We start from the raw sequence: 19,868 nt of genomic DNA, 5'->3' as shown, positions 1-19,868 counted from the left end.
GTTATAATATTAAACTTGAGTATTAAAACACAGTATTTTGCAAGAAGCCCCAGCTTGCTAAAATTCATTTTATTGAAGGTAAGAGAAATGATCTATGATGGCTGTAGTAGTGGACAGGTGCTTAGTCTAGACAGGCAAAGAGTGTAGATGCCAGCAGCTGGCTTACAGAAATGAAAACTTCATTAACCTCTAAAAACTGAGGATCCCTTGTAACCCATCAGAGGTCATTATCACTGAGATGGAATCTACATATCATGATAAAAAGCTTTTTTAATTAATGACATTTAAAAACACTCAAACTAAAAAGAACAGTGTGATGAGCCCTCATGTGCTCATGTCCCAATTTTAACAATAAAAACTGGTCACAAGAATGACAAGATGTTCCATGTGCATTCCAAGGCTGTTGTACCCTTAGACTGGGAAGCAAGGGATGAAGCTTTGACATTCACTGTACTGTTGGGGACCTCTGGTCCAAATGCCTTGTTTGGTCCTAATATCTGCCCCCAGTTACATGGGAGGAAGGGAACCTAGGGAGAAAAAGAGGAAACAAACTGCACAGTTTTGCCCAGGAGACCTTTGTCTCATTGACTGACAACTGGGCTTATACAGCTGTATGTCCCATGGTCTGAGTGCCCGGCTCCTCTGGTTTACCCTGGGAATGACAAAAATAAGATGCTTCCAGCCACACTGATCTCTTACCAAATAGGGCTGGGACTGAAAGGCAGGAACAGAGAGGCTTGAGACAGGGAGATAAGATAATCCATCTATAGTAATTTACTTAAAAATATTTCTCCTAGGAAAATGAATCTATTTAAATTAATTAGCACTTCAAAGTACTACGAATGAATGCCTGCTAATTTATTTTGATACTTATGATACAGAAGTGCCATTTCAAAAATCAACCATTAAAAAACATTTTTATTGAGTACCCAACACTCTGGCTTTAAGATCTTAAACCACAGATGAGAAAACAATATTCCTTACCATGTGGCAATTGAAGGATATAAAATGGTAATTAAATGTATTATTGTATAAACATAAGAAAATCCATGTGAGCTAGAATAATTTAGAGATTTTCATGAAGATATTTCTCAAGGACATTTCACGGTTAAATGCTTATATAAAATAACATTGCTTTCATTAGTTAAAACAGAGAAATACCTTACATTTCTATTCTTGGAAATGAAAGCAATGTTTTTGATACAGAGGTACAAAAATACAGAGAGAGAAATAGGAGCTCGTGAAATAAAGCAGTTTAAGAAAACTTTAAAAGGCAGAAGCAGGATTATAAGCAAATGATTTGCTTATAAGCCATTCTACTCTAGGGGAAAAAAAAGAAGACATAGAAGACTATTTAAATGATCTTTAGAAACATTTATCAAGAGATAGATGGTCCCTCTGTTGGGAACTTAATTCTTTAGAACTTCATTCATGGAGAAAAATAGGAGCACAGACCTATCTCTGCTACCTTATTAATAGTGGAAAAATTATATGAAGGGTTTGAAAGTAATATTGGAGAATAGAATAAATTCTTAAAAATCAAATCATGAAATATCTTATCACACGTGTAACCAATCTCTTAACTATGACAGGGTATCAGATCTGAAAGCATTAGCTTATGGTAAGATAAAATTCTCTCACAGAAAAACAGATGAGCCCTTCTGGCTGACAGCTCCCTTTCCAAATGTATCAAGAGAACTAACCTTAATGCTACAGTCCGAGCAATTCAAAACAGAATCTCTCAGCCAAAGCACAGCATCTGGTGTCCACATGCCAATAGACTGTGGAAGATCTGCTAGACAGCACTTGATAGCCTGGAAAGAAAACATGATGGAAGAGCAAACACACCATCTTAAAATAGGTACTGATCAGCAACGTCCATGTTATTTTCCTGTAAATCGCAACAGCGATAGCCACTGATGACAATCGCACTCTTGGGGTAGAGCGTCTGCTATGTTCCTGGCTCTGCTTATTTGTCCTCTGCTGTCTTTACTCCTGTTACGAGCCACGGCTCACACCAGGCACTTCACATACTTATCCTATGATACTTCTGCATATGGGCCAATGTTGTGAACCCATTTTACATATGGTGAAATGGAATCAAAGAGCCTAAATCGCGTCGGATCACAAAGTTGTAAAGACAGGTTTGGAACTTATATTTAAGTCTTCCCTCTAAGTGCAACTGAAAAAATGAAGTGTCATTTGGATGAAATGACCCTAGTGGCAAAAATCTTTTCAGAGGCCGACATGCTTCATTCAGCAGTTCCCGAGTACCTGTCGGTGCCAGACATTTGTGGTCACCTTTGGAAGGAGTTGTAATGAGAGTTAAGGAGGGTAAGAAAGATTGAAATTCACAGATACCTAGATGCTTCATTTTCCTCAATGCCTTTGACGTCCCACCATCACAGCACAAACTTCTGTAGAATGGCTGGAGCAGGGAGTAAAAGGTGACCTTAGGGACTCATGGAAGCCTTGAATTGTTTGAGGCAATTATGTGCTGGGAAGAAACCTATTTTCAGGATTCCTGGATTCCTTCTTTCCTCTCTAACTCCTGTCCTTCTTTGGGGGCTCCGGGTCTCCCACTGTGCCCCCGGATGAGGTATCTTTCTTCATGGGGAGGAGGTCACTTAGAGCAGAGAGAGCACGCTCTTCCTGCCTGCAGGGGCCAGGTGGCAATGAGGGAGCAAGACAAGCCAGATGCGGCCAGCACGCTGGTGAGCAGGGGCCCTACAAAGCACAGTGCCACTTCCCAAGCCCCCTCAGAGCACTGCCCCATTGAGGAGAGTGCTCGATATAATCAGATTTTTCTAGTTTGTCAGGAGAAGCTGGAAGTCAGGACTTTTGTGTGAAATTTTCTGAGTTTTAAATCTTGTTAACCAATTCACAGTTTCAAACACTGTAACAGCCAATAGTTCAAACCCAGTATTTATGGGTCAGCTTGGGCCTACAGGCCATCAGTTTGCTATTCTGACTTAGACCTCTTGGGGAGATGTTGTCAGCCAGAGGCTTGGCCCAGCTGGCTCTTCAGATTCCCCCAACTTTGTATCTATGAGATAACAAATCTAGACAGGATTTATAGGGGGAAAAAATGGAGTGGCTTTTAACACTGTAGCACAAAGAAAGTACAACTGTGTGGCCTTCTGACAATCAGAGGCAGAAGGATGGATGTCCTTTCCCCTCCAGCTGGGGAGCCTTTTCCAGGTAAGGCTGGCCCTGGGTAGATGTTCTAACAAAGGGAACCAAGTGAAAGTGGCATTTAATGATTTTCAGTAGTGTGGCTGAGCAACAATAAAAGTGATTTTGAAAATTGGCTTAAACACAAGCTCAAAAGCTTTTCTGTACTAGTCATTTTAGAACAGGCAGTGGTGACAGGAGTGAGAGAAGGTACAAAAGCCATGCTAATTATGGTCAAGCACTTTTTACTCACTGAATTTTGATGGTATAAAATATCTTCTGGCAAATATAAGTCAAGTGGCCTTTTGAAATGATAGGTTGTTGAATGATTTTATTTAAAAAAAAAAAAAAAACCTACTGTTCTCTTTACAAAATCCTCTATTTCTCCTAAAGGTAGGAAATAGTTTTTAACAATTTTAATTCAAAATAATGCAAAAATCCTAATTATCTGAATTTTTATTAATGGAGGAAGATTAGGCAGAAATTAATCTTTTTACTTAAATCTATGGTGGGAAAACTCATAAGAAAATGGTTGAATATAAACAGGTTTCTTAAGAGAATGGCCACTTAATTAAACTAAGAACTGTAGGAGTAGAATTTTCTTATAAGATCCTGAAGCTGTATAGAAGTCAGCACTGGCATCTAATTATTAAAATGGAATCTCTAACTGGACAACTTAGCCTAATGATACTACACAATGAAAAAAACATTTATCAAACAATATTCTGTAAGTTTGACGCTCTTCTTGTCTAAGACAGTCAAAATTTATTTCTGAAAACCAGTGAACAACCATTTCTATTGTTCTTATAAAATTGGGCTTTACTCATTATCAAGATCAAAACTGAGGGGGTACCTCACCACATGATTACAAATATAGCCAGATCTCTTTCAGCAAATCCCCCAGCTTGTAACATACAATACCTGAGGTGGTATCACAATGATTTCTTGTAGAAATCGGGGGGGAATTTCCCTGAGTTCGGACACTTTCACAGATGTCACAGTGCCAGAGTCCAGGAACTGAACATCAAGGGCCCGGCTGCTGTGAACGTTCGTGATCTGCAGTGAGACAAATGTTGGTTAATTTATAAGCATACTCAAAAGGTCAAGACACGTCTATGCCATTACATTTGTATAACTCTAAAATGCACATAAGAAGGAACAAAGAAAGTATTAATTTTCTTATTTTTTCATTTTAAATTTAAATTCAACTAGGTAACATATAATGTATTATGGGTTTTAGAGGTAGAGGTCAGTGATCCATCAGTCTTATAATATCATTATATTATAATGATATAATATCATTGCATCACATGCTCTCCTTAATGGCTATTACCTAGAGATAGAGGATCAAGATGGTGTAGGAGTAGGAGACCTAAATTTCATCTGGTCCTAGGAATTCAGCTAGATACTTATCAAATCATTCTGAACACCTACAAACTCAACAGGAGATTGAAGAGAAGAATAGCAGCAATTCTGTGAACAGAAAAGCGACCACTTTCTGGAAGGTAGGACATGCAGAGAAATTAATCCAAGATGATATATGGGAAGATATACCGCAGGGGGTGGGCAGCTGCCAGCAAGTGAGAGCCACAGCAGAGCACAAAATCAAAACTTTTAGAAGTCTGCTCCATGGAGGGACATTGCTTCAGTGGCTAAGTAGGGGGTGGGATCTTCACTGGGTCTGTGTGGTCTCAGGACCCTTGGGTGTCTCAGAAAGATCAGGATTGTCTGAGTGTGGCAGAGCTCCCAGGTATTGAAGCGGGGAAGCCAGCTACAGAGACAGAGCTGAGGAGTGAGCTCTCAGCTTGAAGTTGTCATAAACCGTGATCAGAGGCACAGTTGGGCCACTACTTTTTGAACAGGGACCCCACATGTGGCAGATCCAGGGAGAGCCCCCCCACTTCCTCCCCTGGGAGTAGTGGCACAGGAGCATGCTGCAGGAATCTGCTGGGTTTGGAGACTCCAAATGGGGGATGAGTCAGAGATAGAAACGCTTGGTCACAGGCTGGGTGAGCACGGAGTGCAGGTGGAGACCAGGGAAACAGGCATGATTGACGTCTTTCTCTTTCTCACTAAAGGGGGGACCCCGAGCTCTTGGCAACTCTGGGCCAGAGATTGGGAGGCCGCCATCTTCATTCCTGTCCTCCAAAGCAGTATGGAAAGCGTTCAGGGAACAAACCCTACCGAGAGCAAACCCAAGCAGATTACTTAGCCCAGCCCCTGGCAAGGGTGGTACAATTCCGCCTTGGGCAAAGACATTTGAGAATCACTGCAACAGGCCCCTCCCCCAGAAGATAAGCTAGAACATCCAGCCAAGACCAAGTTCACTGATCGAGAACTGTGGAACTCCAGAGCTCAAGGAAAGCAACACATAGAATTCATGGATTTTTTCCCCCCATGATTCTTTAGTCTTTCAAAGTTAAATGTTTTAAATTTTAGTAATTTTTTCTTATTCTATTTTCCTCTTTCCTATTTTAACCAATTTAACCATTTAATTTTATAACTTTTAAAAAATTTTTCTTAATTTTCATTTTTATAGTCATATTCTATCCCTTCATTGTATTTAAACTTATTTTTTGTATACATGTAAGTATTTCTTTCATTGAAATTTTGGGACACAGTTTCTTCCAACAGACCAAAATATACCCTAAATCTAGCATATGGCTTTGTTCTAGTCTCCAGCCTGATCACATTCTTTCCCTTTTTTTCCCCCCAATGAACTGCTTATCCTCAATTCCTTTTTAAAAATCTTGTTTAATTTTCATCTTTACAGTCATATTCCATTCCTTCCTCATGTTTACCCGTATATAGATAGATAGATATGTATAACATATATCTATACAAATATAGATATATGTTTTTCTTTCTTTAAGATTTTGGGAGGTAGTCTCTTCTAATAGACCAAAATATACCCAAAATCAAGTGTATGGCTCTGTTCTATTGACCAGCCTAATCATTTATATATATGTTTTTCCCTTTCTTCTCCCTCCAATTTTGGGTCTCTTCTGATTTGGTCATTGTACATTTTTCTGGGATCGTTGTTACCCTTTTAGCATTTTGTTCTCCCGTTCATCTATTCTTCTCTGGACAAAATGACAAGGCAGAGAAACTCACCTCAAAACAAGAACAAGAGGCAGTACTGACTGCTAGGGATCTAATCAATACAGACATTAGTAAAATGTCAGAGCTAGAGTTCAAAATGATGATTACAAAGATGCTAGCTGGGCTTGAAAAAAGCATGGAAGATACTAGAGAATCCCTTTCTGGAGAAATAAAAGAACTAAAATCTAACCAAGTTGAAATCAAAAAAGCTATTAATGAGATGCAATAAAAAATGGAGGCTCTTACTGCCAGGATAAATGAGGCAGAAAGAGAGAATTAGTGATACAGAAGCCCAAATGATGAAGAATCAAGATGCCGAGAAAAGGAGAGATAAACAACTACTGGATCACGAGGGGAGAATTCAAGAGATAAATGATACCATAAGACAAAACAGTATTAGAATAATTGGGATCCCAGAAGAAGAAAGAGAGAGGGGGGGCAGAAGGTATATTGCAGAAAATTATAGCAGAGAATTTCCCTAATTGGGCAAAGGGAACAAGCATCAAAATCCAGGAGGCACACAGAACCTCCCACAAAATTAATAAAAATAGGTCAACATCTTATCATCTAATAGTAAAACTTACAAGTCTCAGAGACAAAAGAGAAAATCCTGAAAGCAGCTCAGGACAGGAGGTCTGTAACCTATAACAGTAGAAATATTAGATTGGCAGACCTATCCACAGAGACCTGGTAGGCCAGAAAGGACTGACATGACATATGCCTAGCACTAAACAAGAAAAATGTGCAGCCAAGAATACTATATCCAGCTAGGCTGTCATTGAAAATAGAAGGAGAAATGAAAAGCATCCAGGACAAACAAAAGCTAAAAGAATTTGCAAATACCAAACCAGCTCTACAGGAAATATTAAAAGGGGTCCTCTAAGCAAAGAGAGAGCCTAAAATTAACAGACCAGAAAGGAACAGAGATAATATACAGTAATAGTCACCTTACAGGTAATACAATGGCACTAAATTCATATCTTTCAATAGTTACTCTGAATGTAAATGGGCTAAATGCCCCAATCAAAAGACACAGGGTATCAGAATGGATTAAAAAAAAGACCCATTGATATGATATCTACAAGAAACTCATTTTAGACCCAAAGACACCTCCAGATTTAAAGTGAGGGGGTGGAAAACAATCTACCATGCTAATGGACATCAAAAGAAAGCTGGGGTGGCAATCCTTATATCAGATAAATTAGATTTTAAGCCAAAGACTATAATAAGAGATGAGTAAGGATACTATATCATACTTAAAGTGTCTGTCCAACAAGAAGATCTAAAAATTTTAAATATCTATGCCCCTAACATGGGAGCAGCCAATTATATAAGCCAATTAATAACAAAATCAAAGAAACATATCAACAATAATACAGTAATAGTGGGGGACTTTAACACCCCCTCACTGAAATGGACAGATCATCTAAGCAAAAATCAACAAGGAAATAAAGGCTTTTTTTAAAAAAAATTTTTTTAAAGATTTTATTCGTTTATTTGACAGACAGAGATCACAAGTAGACAGAGAGGCAGACAGAGAGAGAGAGGAGAAAGCAGGCTCCCTGCTGAGCAGAGAGCCCGATGTGGGGCTCGATCCCAGAACCCTGGGATCATGACCTGAGCTGAAGGCAGAGGCTTTAACGCACTGAGCCACCCAGGACCCCGGAAATAAAGGCTTTAAATGACACACTGGACCAGATGCACATCACAGATATATTCAGAACATTCCATCCCAAAGCAACAGAACACACATTCTTCTCTAGTGCACATGGAACATTCTCCAGAACAGATCACATCCTGGGTCACAAATCAGGTCTCAACCAGTACCAAAAGATTGGGATCATTTCCTGCATATTTTTAGACCACACTGCTTTGAAACTTAAACTCAATCACAAGAGGAAAGAACTCAAATACATGGAGGCTAAAGAGCATCCTACTAAAGAATGAATGGGACAACCAGGAAACTAAAGAAGAATTTTTAAAAATTCATGAAAATAAAAACACAACTGTTCAAAATCTTTGGGATGCAGCAAAGGTGATCCTAAGAGGAAAGTATATAGCAATACAAGCCCTTCTCAAGAAACAAGAAAGGTCTCAAATATACAACCTAACCCCACACCTAAAGGAACCAGAGAAAGAACAGCAAATAAAGCCTAAACCCAGCAGGAGAAGAGAAATAATAAAGGTCAGAGCAGAAACCAATGAAATAGAAACCAAAAGAACAGTAGAACAGATAAATGAAACTAGGAGCTGGTTCTTTGAAAGAATTAATAAGATTGATAAGTCCCTGGCCAGGCTTATCAAAAAGAAAAAAGACCCAAATTAATAAAATTGTGAATGAAAGAGGAGAGATCACAACCAACACCAAAGAAATACAAACAATTAGAAGAACATATTATGAGCAATATACGCCAGTAAATTTGACAATCTGAAAGAAACAAATGCATTCCTAAAGACGTATAAATTACCGAAACTGAACCAGGAAGAAACAAAACACCTGAACAGGGCCATAACCAAAAGGGAAATTAAGGAGTAATCCAAAATCTCTCAACAAACAGAGCCCAGGGCCAGAAGGCTCCCAGGGGAATTCTACTAAACATTTAAAGAAAAATTAATACTTATTCTCCTGAAACTATTCAAAAAAATAGAAATGGAAGGAAAACTTCCAAACTCATTTTATGAGGCCAGCATTACCTTGATCCCAAAACCAGACAATGACCCCAACAAAAAAGAGAATTACAGACCAATATCCGTGATGAACATTGATGCAAAAATCCTCACCAAAATACTAGCCAATAGGATCCAACGGTACATTAAAAGGATTATTCATCATGACCAAGTGGGATATATTCCTGGGCTGCAAGGTTGGTTCAACATTCGCCAATCAACTAATGGGATACAATACATTAATAAAAGAAAGAACAAGAACCAGATCATCCTCTCAATAGAGGCTGAAAAAGCACTTGACAAAGTGCAGCATCCTTTCCTGATCAAAACTCTTCACAGTGTAGGGAAAGAGGGTACATACCTCAATATAATCAAAGCCATCTATGAAAAACCCACAGTGAATATCATTCTCAACAGGGAAAAACTGAGAGCTTTTCCCCTAAGGTCAGGAACATGGCAGGGATGTCCACTTATCACTACTGCTATTCAACATAGTACTAGAAGTCCTAGCCTCAGCAATCAGACAACAAAAAGAAATAAAAGACATCCAAATAGGCAAAGAAGAAGTCAAACTCTCACTTTTTGCAGATGATATGCTACTTTATGCAGAAAACCCAAAAGACTCCATTCCAAAACTACTAGAACTCATACAGAAATTCAGTAAAGTGTCAGGATATAAAATCAATGCATAGAAATCAGTTGCATTTCTATACACCAACAATAAGACAGAAGGAAGAGAAATTAAGGAGTCGATCCCAGATGTCCATCAACAGATGAATGGATAAAGAATATGTGCCATACACACTCACACACACACATACACACACCCACACACAAATATTATGCAGCCATCAAAAAATTAAATCTTGCCATTTGCAATGACATGGATGGAACTAAAGGTTATTATGCTAAGTGAAAAAAATCAATCAGAGAAAGACAATTATCATATGATCTCAGTGATGTGAGGAATTTGAGAAACAGGACAGAGGATCAGAGGGAAGGGGAGGGAAAAATGAAACAAGACTAAACCAGAGAGGGAGACAAACCTTAAGAGGCTCTCTGTCTCAGGAAACAAACTGAGGATTGCTGAAAGGGAGAGGAGTGGGAGGGAGAGGGTGGCTGGGTGATGGACACTGGGGAGGGTATGTGCTATGGTGAGTGCTGTGAATTACTTAAGACTAATGAATCACAGACATGTACCCCTGAAACAAATAATATATTATATGTCAATAAAAAAAAGAAGGTATAGGCACTAAATAAAGCTTAGACAAGTTACAATGTTAAGAACAAATACATCATTTAAACACAGGATCTGCTTTTCATTAATCATTCTCCCTTCCCTAACTTTCTACATATCACTAAGAGAATGAACATTTTAGTTACCTCCAAGGCAGACAATGGACAATTTGATAGGAAAACAAAAATAATACTAGATATTCATCTAAAGTATTTGACATATGCCAAAAAGGTATTTTGCCAAAAAGGAAGAACATGATGTGACACAGGAAGAAACTGAAACTGTCAGACGCTCTACAAAATGTGGCTACTCTAGAAACAGAGCTACCCTAAGTCCCAGCAATTGCATTATTTGGTATTTATCCAAAGGATACAAACACAGGAATTTGAAGGGACATGTGCACCCCAATGTTTATAGCAGCAATGTCCACAATAGCCAAACTATGGAAAGAGCCCAGTTGTCCATTGACAGATGGATAAAAAAGTGTGGTGTGTGCGTGCGTGTGCGCGCGTGCGCACACACGCACACACACACAGTGGAATATTACTCGGCCATCAAAAAGGATGAAAATTGTTATTTGTTGCGATGTGGATGAAACTAGAGGATATTATGCTGACTGAATTAAGTCAGTCAGAGAAAGACAAATACTATATGATTTTACTCACATGTAGAATTTAAGAAACAAAACAAATGAACATGGGGAAAGGAAAGAAAAATAAAATAAGATGAAAATTGAGAGGAAGGCAAAACATAAGAGATGCTGAATTCTAGGAAACAAACTGGGGGTTGCTGGATGGGAAGGAGGGTAGGTGGATGGGGTAACTGGGTGGTGGGCATGAAGGAGGGCACTTGATATAATGAGCACAGGGTGTTATATGTAACAGATGAAACACTAAATTATACCTCTAAAACTAATTTTTAAAAATGCTACTGCTCTTCAAAAGGCCACAAATGGCAAAGAAAGCCAGAGCACCTGTCAGGTTGGCAGAAACTAAGAAGACATACAATTAATTACAACTTGGGATTCTAGAACAGAAAGAGAACATTTGCGGAACAGTGTTGGAAAATCAGTGGAATCTGCAGATTAGTTGTATTAGTTGTATCAGTGTTGATTTCCTGGTTCTGATAATGGTTATGTAAGACGTTAACAACTAGAGACAGTGGGTAAAGGACATATGAAACCTCTTTGGACTGTTTTTACAGTTTTGTAAAAGCCTGAAATTATTTGAAAATGAAAAATTAAATAATTGAATATGTGTGCATTTCTATGTAATACACTAAACAGCACAGAGCTTTAAAATTCAAATAATGCTGTGTTTTTAATGAATTATGTTTTTGAGGTTTATAGTTAAATATGCAACTCTTGGTCATATAACCTCAGATCTCAGGCTTCTAACATTCACATTAATGACAAAAATTATTCCCAAACTGCTTTCATTAGATATGATGAAGTTTTACTTAAATAAAGGGAAAATCAGTATAATTAAGTTATCGGAATATTACTATACAGTATCAAAAAATCAATAAATCAATGGTTCTCACCTTCTTAGGGTTGGTTTGAGAATCTTATGAAAATTAGGATACTGTTCCCCCCCCAAATACATAATACACACACCTAATTTGTATACAATTCTATAGGGTTCAGGACCTCTGCCCCCTTAAAGTAGAGGGTCTTGCACCCAGATTTAAGAACCTCTGTAACAAAGACAAAAAAGGAATAAAAAAAAACCACATTGAGATATAACCTTACACCAGTTAGAATGGCCAAAATTAGCAAGACAGGAAACAACATGTGTTGGAGGGGATGTGGAGAAAGGGGAACCCTCTTACACTGTTTGTGGGAATGCAAGTTGGTGAAGCCTCTTTGGAGAACAGTGTCAAGATTCCTCAAGAAATTAAAAATAGAACTTCCCTATGACCCTGCAATTGCACTACTGGGTATTTACCCCAAAGATACAGATGTAGTGAAAAGAAGGGCCATCTTTACCCCAATGTTCATAGCAGCAATGGCCACAGTTGCCAAACTGTGGAAAGAACCAAGATGCCCTTCAACGGACGAATGGATAAGGAAGATGTGGTCCATATACACTATGGAGTATTATGCCTCCATCAGAAAGGATGAATACCCAACTTTTGTAGCAACATGGACGGGACTGGAAGAGATTATGCTGAGTGAAATAAGTCAAGCAGAGAGAGTCAATTATCATATGGTTTCACTTATTTGTGGAGCATAACAAATAGCATGGAGGACATGGGGAGTTAGGAGAAGGGAGTTGGGGGAAATTGGAAGGGGAGGTGAACAATGAGAGACTATGGACTCTGAAAAACAATCTGAAGGGTTTGAAGAGGTGGGGGGGTGGGAGGTTGGGGGAACCAGGTAGTGGGTATTAGAGAGGGAACAGATTGCATGGAGCATTGGGTGTGGTACAAAAACAATGAATACTGTTATGCTGAAAATAAATTTTAAAAAATGATTAAAAAAACAAACAAAAAAAAAACAAAAAAAAATCAAACCCAAGTTTGCAATTTTAGCAATTGGACAAACTAGATATCAAAAATAGAAGGAAAGAATGAAAAGAAAGAAAGAAAGAAAGAAAGAGCAACCACAAAAATCCAAAACCTGCCTTTGAAAAACATATAGAAATATATGATAAAATATAACCTCTTTTCAAATTCATAACTATGCTTGCAAGAAAATAAGAAAATTATGAGGGACTAGAAATAGAGGAGTATGTGAACACTGAAGCCAAAGCCATCCTGGGCAGGAGGGAAGGAGAATCTGAGACTCCCCCACCCCAAAACAAGCCAGAACTCTCAAAGGGCTACACTCCCACTCTCGGTGGAAGGGTGACTCTGGAGAGCAATTAGGCAATATCTCGTGAAACTGAAGACATGCGCTCTCTCCACCCAGAAGCTCCGTTCCTTCCTGGGTACCCTGGGAGACATGCGCGGGAAGGCTCCTGGCAGTGCTGTCTGTAACAAAACTTTAGAAGCCATCTAAATATCCATTGGAAGGGGAGGTAAACCATGAGAGACTAAGGACTCTGAAAAACAATCTGAAGGGTTTTGAAGGGGCGGAGGATGGAGTGTTAGGGGAACCAGGTGGTGGGTATTAGAGAGGGCACAGATTGCATGGAGCACTGGGTGTGGTGCAAAAACAATGAATACTGTTACGCTGAAAAGAAATAAAAATAAATAAATAAATATCTGTTGTTAGGAGAATGGAGTGTTCACGTTGGTATCTTCACACATTATTGTATCAAACAGCAGTGAAAACAAATGAACGAGAGCTGCACACACCAACATGAACCTCACACATAATGAAGAAGCATGTTTCAGAAGAATCTATACATTCTACTATTTACATGCATTTTATAAATGTTTATCTGTTAAGTTATATTTTATTAAGTTTTACTATAAATATTCTATATACATTTCATTTCTGTATTTCTACTATCTCTATATTAGAATATAAATTTGTATGTATAAATACAAATAGAGTGAAAGTATAAAGAAATGAATAGGAATGAGAAACACCCTTTTGGCTGGCAGCCCCCGCCAGGACAGGAGTAGAAGGGGATGCGGACACGGAGCCTCAACCATACCGGGCATATTTTCTTTCTCACATGGTAATGAGTACAAGGGTGCTTATTTCATTTTTTTATAAAACTTGTTTGTATGTCTACAGTATTTCCTAATAAGCTTTAAAAAAGAAATCAAGTGACTGCTTTTACCTCTACTCGTAACCATTTTCCTTTGCAATGGAAGAGGCAGACTTTCCCACAGAAGGGTAATGAAACGAAGTACTCAGAGGTCATGTGCTGCAAAACAGAAATGCGTGACACTTTTATTGCTCTGAGCAAGGAGCAGATTGCCACACAGTTAGAAAAACATCGCCGTGGCTCAGGCCGACTGGTGAACCCGGGTTTAGCCAGGCTCCCCGTGAGGAGTGCGCGGTGGTGCGTGCAGGAGGGTGATGGCCTGTCCTGTTTCTCAGACATCTGCTGGCGGCCTCCTCTACTCTCCCCCTCGCACATGGCTCATAAATGAGCGCTGTTAAAATGTCTCCAGACGTCAGTGTGCAGGTCAGTGTGATTCATCCAGGCAGTGATGCCTTCAGTTAAACAGGAAGAGGGAGAATGAATCTGCCAAAAACGAGGAGAAGAGCCTGGAGGAAAGTGACGTTGGGCTAGCTATCCCGAAGGCCTTTTCAACTTTTAACATTTACATTCAAAGATGAGATTTTACTTTCAAAACAAACGTTATCCACACAAATATGGCTATCAGTGCCAGTGAAATGTCTACAAATCACAGCTGTGGACCGCTACTCCCTCCTCTTTGCTGTAGTTTGAAGCTGGGGACCTGCCTTGGTCTCTCTTGTTCAGGGTGAATGTTTCTACTGTCCCCACAGGCAATGTCTCCATTCAGGTTACCAGAGCACTAGGGACTATCAAGAGAGCTTTTCACCACCATAGGTAATAAGCACATGCATTCCAGTCAGTCACGGGAGGCAGCTTCTCTGGATCTCTCAGATTTCTCTCAGATTTCAGACTACCAAAGCAAACTTCAGTAATGACCCTGAGATACAGCTAAGACATCTGTAAGGAAGAGGTAAAGCTACAGATCTAAAGCTTCTGTTCTAGATTGTAGTCTGAATACAAGTTTAACCTGATTCTGCAAATATTTTGGAACACCTGTTCTATGTAGGACACTAGACTAGGTACTATAGTTTGTAAATGAATTAAGTACCCACCAGTACCTGGTAAGGCTCTGTCTCTGCCCTCAAGAAGCCTATACTCTAGTAAGGCAAACAAATACCCAACAGCTAAACTACCAGGTGGCAAATGACGCCATGAGGCATATTCAGAGGTTAGAGGGAAGGGTTCACTTCTAGGAACAAGGGGGAATATTCTGGATTACAACTATAATGTCCCAGTGGAGGTAAGACCACCACCTTAGAACCTTAAAACAAAACCTCTACAGGCCCTGATTCAGAAAATAATACTAGAATCAAAGGGTAAGGAGCTTATTAATACATTTAGACAGAGAACCACATTTACAGAGGTAGTAGCTTCTCAGGGACCAAAAAGAACGTGGGGAGTGGTGCCTAGGACTTTTATCCTCCTCCTAAATTCCATGGGATTTTTTTTTTGCCCCAGGCAGAGGACCCAGCTGGCTCTAGCAGACGAAGTCACAAGCAGGTGCACTGTAGCATCATCTGTATCTTGTAAATCACAAATCTGTCAGTTGCTGAGCAATTACTCTATGCCAGGCACTGTGCTGAGCAGGCCTGCCACGAGTCTTCACGACAGTCCTATGGATGGCTATATACACTATTATTATCCTCATTTCCTAATGCAGAAACCAGTGGCTCTTTTGTCTTTTAAGGTCTGCAGTCTGGGGCTCTTACCCACTATTCTACAACTCTTACCTCAAACTAGTCAAAAGTCATACACTTGTAACCTCTTGTTTGAATTTTTGGATTAATTTTCAAGGCGGGTGATGCTTGGCCATACCTTGCAATGGAAGTAGTCCTCTATCTTGTGCAGAAGATCGTTGAGCTTGTTCAGACCTTTACAGGGCACCTGGCAGTAGAGTGTGCCATCGGAGCAAATATTAGTCACTCTGACATTGGTGTACATAGCATCAATCTGGAACAAAGGACACACCAAGGATGTTTGAGAATAGAGCCAGCTCTTCTTTCCTTAAGGGCTATCTACCTCAATAATCTCATTGGTCTTTGCATTTTAAAATCTTTTAAGTAGGGGCACCTGGGTGGCTCAGTGGGTTAAAGCCTCTGCCTTCGGCTCAGGTCATGATCCCAGTGTCCTGGGATCGAGCCTCGCATTGGGCTTTCTGCTCCGCGGGGAGCCTGCTTCCTCCTCTCTCTCTCTCTCTCTCTGCCTACTTGTGATCTCTGTCTGTCAAATAAATAAATAAAAATCTTAAAAAAAAATCTTTTAAGTCAGCTGGAGAATAGATAGGATAATAGAATAATGTGAAAAACTCATTTGGATATCTCTCTTCGCAAAAGGAATATCTGATATCACTGGGTCAGGCACAAAGTAGACATTTGCAAACATTAACTTATTACCAAATTTCATTACCTGAAAGGCTAAGAATATCTTTCATTTTCGTTTATTTTCTCCACATTAATTGAGAGAAATCATTATTACATGAAACATATTTTTGTGACATTAACAGAAATGAAAATAAAAAACTCACAAAACCAATCCCATCTTCAGCATACTTTCTAACCTGTGTTTATCAGCCACATGGATTTTAGTAATTTTTAAAAATGATAATCATAATAAAGTTTTCATTTTGGCCATTTTTTTAGTCAAACCATAATATAGAGATCACTCACAGTTGTTCTACCTATGAAACACATGTTTTCTCAATGTTGCCATGAAGTCTACAATGACCATTTTTAACATCCTTTTCTTTAGAGTGGCTGTTCTGTAATTTATTTAAAGATTTCCTTTTTTTGCAGGAATTTGTGTTTTTCACATTTTAAAACTGTAAAAGCTAACATTTTAATAAACATCTTCATGGATATAATTTTCCCTTCTTTTGTATTATCTGCCCCTCTTATCTTTGCAAAATAATTTCATATAAAATATAATTTTAGTGTAGATACTGGAATATAAAATGAAAACCCAATTCCTAATAATGACTGTTTATGTTTTGGCCTTATTTCCCCACTCCCAGCTCCCCCCTCCCTTTTTTTTTCCTCCATTCACAGGGAATGTGTCCCTATCTATTGCTAGCCTAAAATTTATATTATTCTTTTCCAGTAACTTTCCTCCCTATAGTATGTGTAACAGATGACTGTAGTGGTCACCGTGCTACCTGAAGGTGAGCCTCCAGAGACTTGTCACAGATTGCCTTCAAGCAGGTGGCGTTAATATTGACATCATCTTCTCCTGAGGTGTCATACAGGACAACAAGCGGGATATCCGCTTTTTCAAGTATTTCCACTGCAAAGATCTTTCCACAAGTTAAAGATTCAACCACCTTTACTAAATCAGGATCATCACTTAAAACTTCCAACCCTGAAAAATATTGAATATTTTAATTTCTACTTAATTAGCAGAATCATTCTGAGATTGAACGGGTTTGTTTTGGCCACTTATTATAATTGTGATTCTACTAAAAAATTCTCACCAAATTTTCCAGGGAAGCTTTGTTTTACAATCTTCTTCACATTACCCATCCTTAGGTCTTAAAATACATATTATAGTGTGAATGCCCTTTTAAATGATTACACAAAGGCAGGCAATCTTAAAACGAAAAGTTGGTGCCCTATCAGAATTTGTATCTCAGGATACAAATTTGATACAGAATTTGTCTTCACTTTACATACAAACACATATTTAAAACAAGAAAACTAGTATACATAAGAAGCTATCAATCAGTTATGTCTGCCAGTCAAGTATTTGTAATGTTTTTCCTAAAAATTTATCCTTGACCTTTTTCATTTTTTTCTAATTAAATATATGATTATTTCATATAAAATGAACATGAATGTATTGGAAATTTACAAAATCACTTTTTTTCTTTAATTCTTCTTAAGCAAGCCATGATGATTCTGAGTATACCAAAGAACTTTGTAATTTATCAGAGAAAGATTAAATTGTATTTATTATAATATGGGTATTAGGTGAGTTTTATTGTAGTCTGATTACTCTTTAAATTATTTGAAAATTGTAATTCTATGTAGCATATACATGACAACTCAAAGTTATTCTATTACACTAATTAAAACTAGCTCATCATTTCCGAAGTGGTGCTATACGGCCCATTTCCGTATACTTCCCCTTGAAATCCATAGCACAAGTCCACAGACTACCTCTGGCCTCTCTCATTCTTGTTCTGTTTTCCAGACATGTAACGTTACAGCGTTTACCAAACTTCGCATTTCAGCATCCTAAATCTTGGCCTATGCTCTTGATATGTTCTTTTCAAAACTGCCTCCCGGGGGTTCGTAAGAGGCTTCTAACATTACTTGAGATTTATCTCAAAGATAGAGCCATACCGAGCTCCTCCAACAGACACATTCTTGCTGAGAAGGAGGTATGTCTCCAAGGGCTAAGATTCATGAAAGAATGGCGATCATTTCCTGAATCTAGCTCAGGCTCTCCTGGCATGATGCTTACACACTTCCATGTCTTTCTTCATATGAACGTGGCAACCACGTCCTCCGTGGCTGGAGGCTAGCCCTACGATGTCACTCATGCATATGTGCAGAGACGCACGAACTTGAGCTTGATGCAGGTGATGTGTTGCTTGCCAATGAGCAGCAACCAGAGACCACCTCAGTGGGAAAGAAGCAGGCAGTCACTTCACAGCATGTCAAACAACGGGATTCAAACTGACCAAACCTCATGATACAGGGCCTCTAGCATTGTTGCTAGGGCAGTCAGGACAACAACAAAACGTTTAAGATGGCCAATACACATTTTTATAATAAAATATATATAAAATAAAATATTATAACGTATTTACAATGATCACATCTTATAAAGAGGACATTAAACATGAATTTATTCGCATCTTTCAAGAAATAACACATTATAAGACTTTGAAATATTTAGTATATTTTAGGATTTAGCCACCCAAAAGTACAGTGTTAATAATGTATCAAAATGGAGTGAGCATTAAAAAAAGTTCCTCTTACCTGCTAGCTTACACTTGGTAGCTTGGAATGAGAGTGAACAGAACTTTGGGTTCAACTTGTATGCTTTGCTCTTTTCAATATTTTCACTAAAACCATAGTCAACATAGCATACCTGATGATAACAGAAACATCATTTAGGTTCAAATAAAATATTTTAAGCTCACTTTAAATTTAAAAAAAAATTGTTATTTAAAAATATTTTAAAAAATATTTTTAAAAAATCTGACACATTTACCTAGTTGCATGTATTTCATAATCAGCATGCTATGTGGCACCAGACTGCCTGGAAAATGCCAGGGGCGGGGGGTACCCCTGATTCAGCCCAGGAGAGAAAGAGTAGGGCTGGAACCAGGGAAGTAAGGGCTCCCGACTCCAGGCCCCACTCCGCTTTGCCAGTCAGAAGAACGAGGGAAGACTGTGAACTCAGAAGCCTGGGTACCAGCTTCTCAGCAGCACCACCGTCTGGTTCTGCCAGCCCTGACTGCCAAGTGGCAGACTGTCCCTGACTGTCCATCTCACCTTATTCTTTCTTGACTTACACACTTCCACTACGGATGCACGTCCTTAGATGGTAGTGTTTGTTTCTAGAGAGAGCACCACCTAGAGAGGGGGATTTATCAGATTCGAAATCCCCAAATCAGCAATTGTGATGATGGCCTATTCCCAGCAACTATGCTTCGGAGGACCGAGCTGCTCTCTGTCAGTGACAACAGTGATGTCATGGCTAGGCAACAGGGGATTCTACACTGTAAAAATAGGTACTTCTGGTTCATTTTATTTCAGTGGTACAAAGCTGGGTTAGGCCTTTGTCCAGCTCAGCATAATACCTTAAATTGGAAAGCACTATATAAACAAAGCCTCTTTTTTGAGAAAAATAAAATCTAGAAACACTGAGCTGTGGTTTAGAATGATAACTATAGGATGATAATAAGAATCTGAGGGAAGCTGTTGAAAACCTAGTATGCTTCCTAATTCAAACAGGACATTATTAAAACAAAGCAACAACAA

The 19,868-nt window shown here is 38.8% G+C and overlaps 1 protein-coding gene across 4 annotated transcripts in view; it reads right to left on the bottom strand.

Annotated features, from left to right (window-relative positions):
- The window catches only part of TDRD7 (tudor domain containing 7), a 74,366-nt gene that overhangs the window by 8,008 nt on the left and 46,490 nt on the right, over positions 1-19,868 (bottom strand). For all 4 annotated transcript variants that reach the window (XM_032860655.1, XM_032860658.1, XM_032860656.1 and 1 more), the window contains 6 exons: positions 18,861-18,972; positions 17,033-17,235; positions 15,697-15,831; positions 13,915-14,001; positions 4,096-4,230; positions 1,704-1,814 (listed from right to left, as the gene is read on the bottom strand). In XM_032860655.1, coding sequence (XP_032716546.1) covers positions 1,704-1,814; positions 4,096-4,230; positions 13,915-14,001; positions 15,697-15,831; positions 17,033-17,235; positions 18,861-18,972 — 783 coding nt within the window. The remainder of the gene's footprint in view (positions 1-1,703; positions 1,815-4,095; positions 4,231-13,914; positions 14,002-15,696; positions 15,832-17,032; positions 17,236-18,860; positions 18,973-19,868) is intronic.

Source organism: Lontra canadensis, unplaced genomic scaffold (assembly GCF_010015895.1).
Source record: "Lontra canadensis isolate GAN:19392208 unplaced genomic scaffold, GSC_riverotter_1.0 scaffold19, whole genome shotgun sequence".
Lineage (NCBI taxonomy): Eukaryota > Metazoa > Chordata > Mammalia > Carnivora > Mustelidae > Lontra > Lontra canadensis.
The sequence above is the reverse complement of the archived record's forward strand: the minus strand, read 5'-3'. Positions and strand labels throughout refer to the sequence as shown.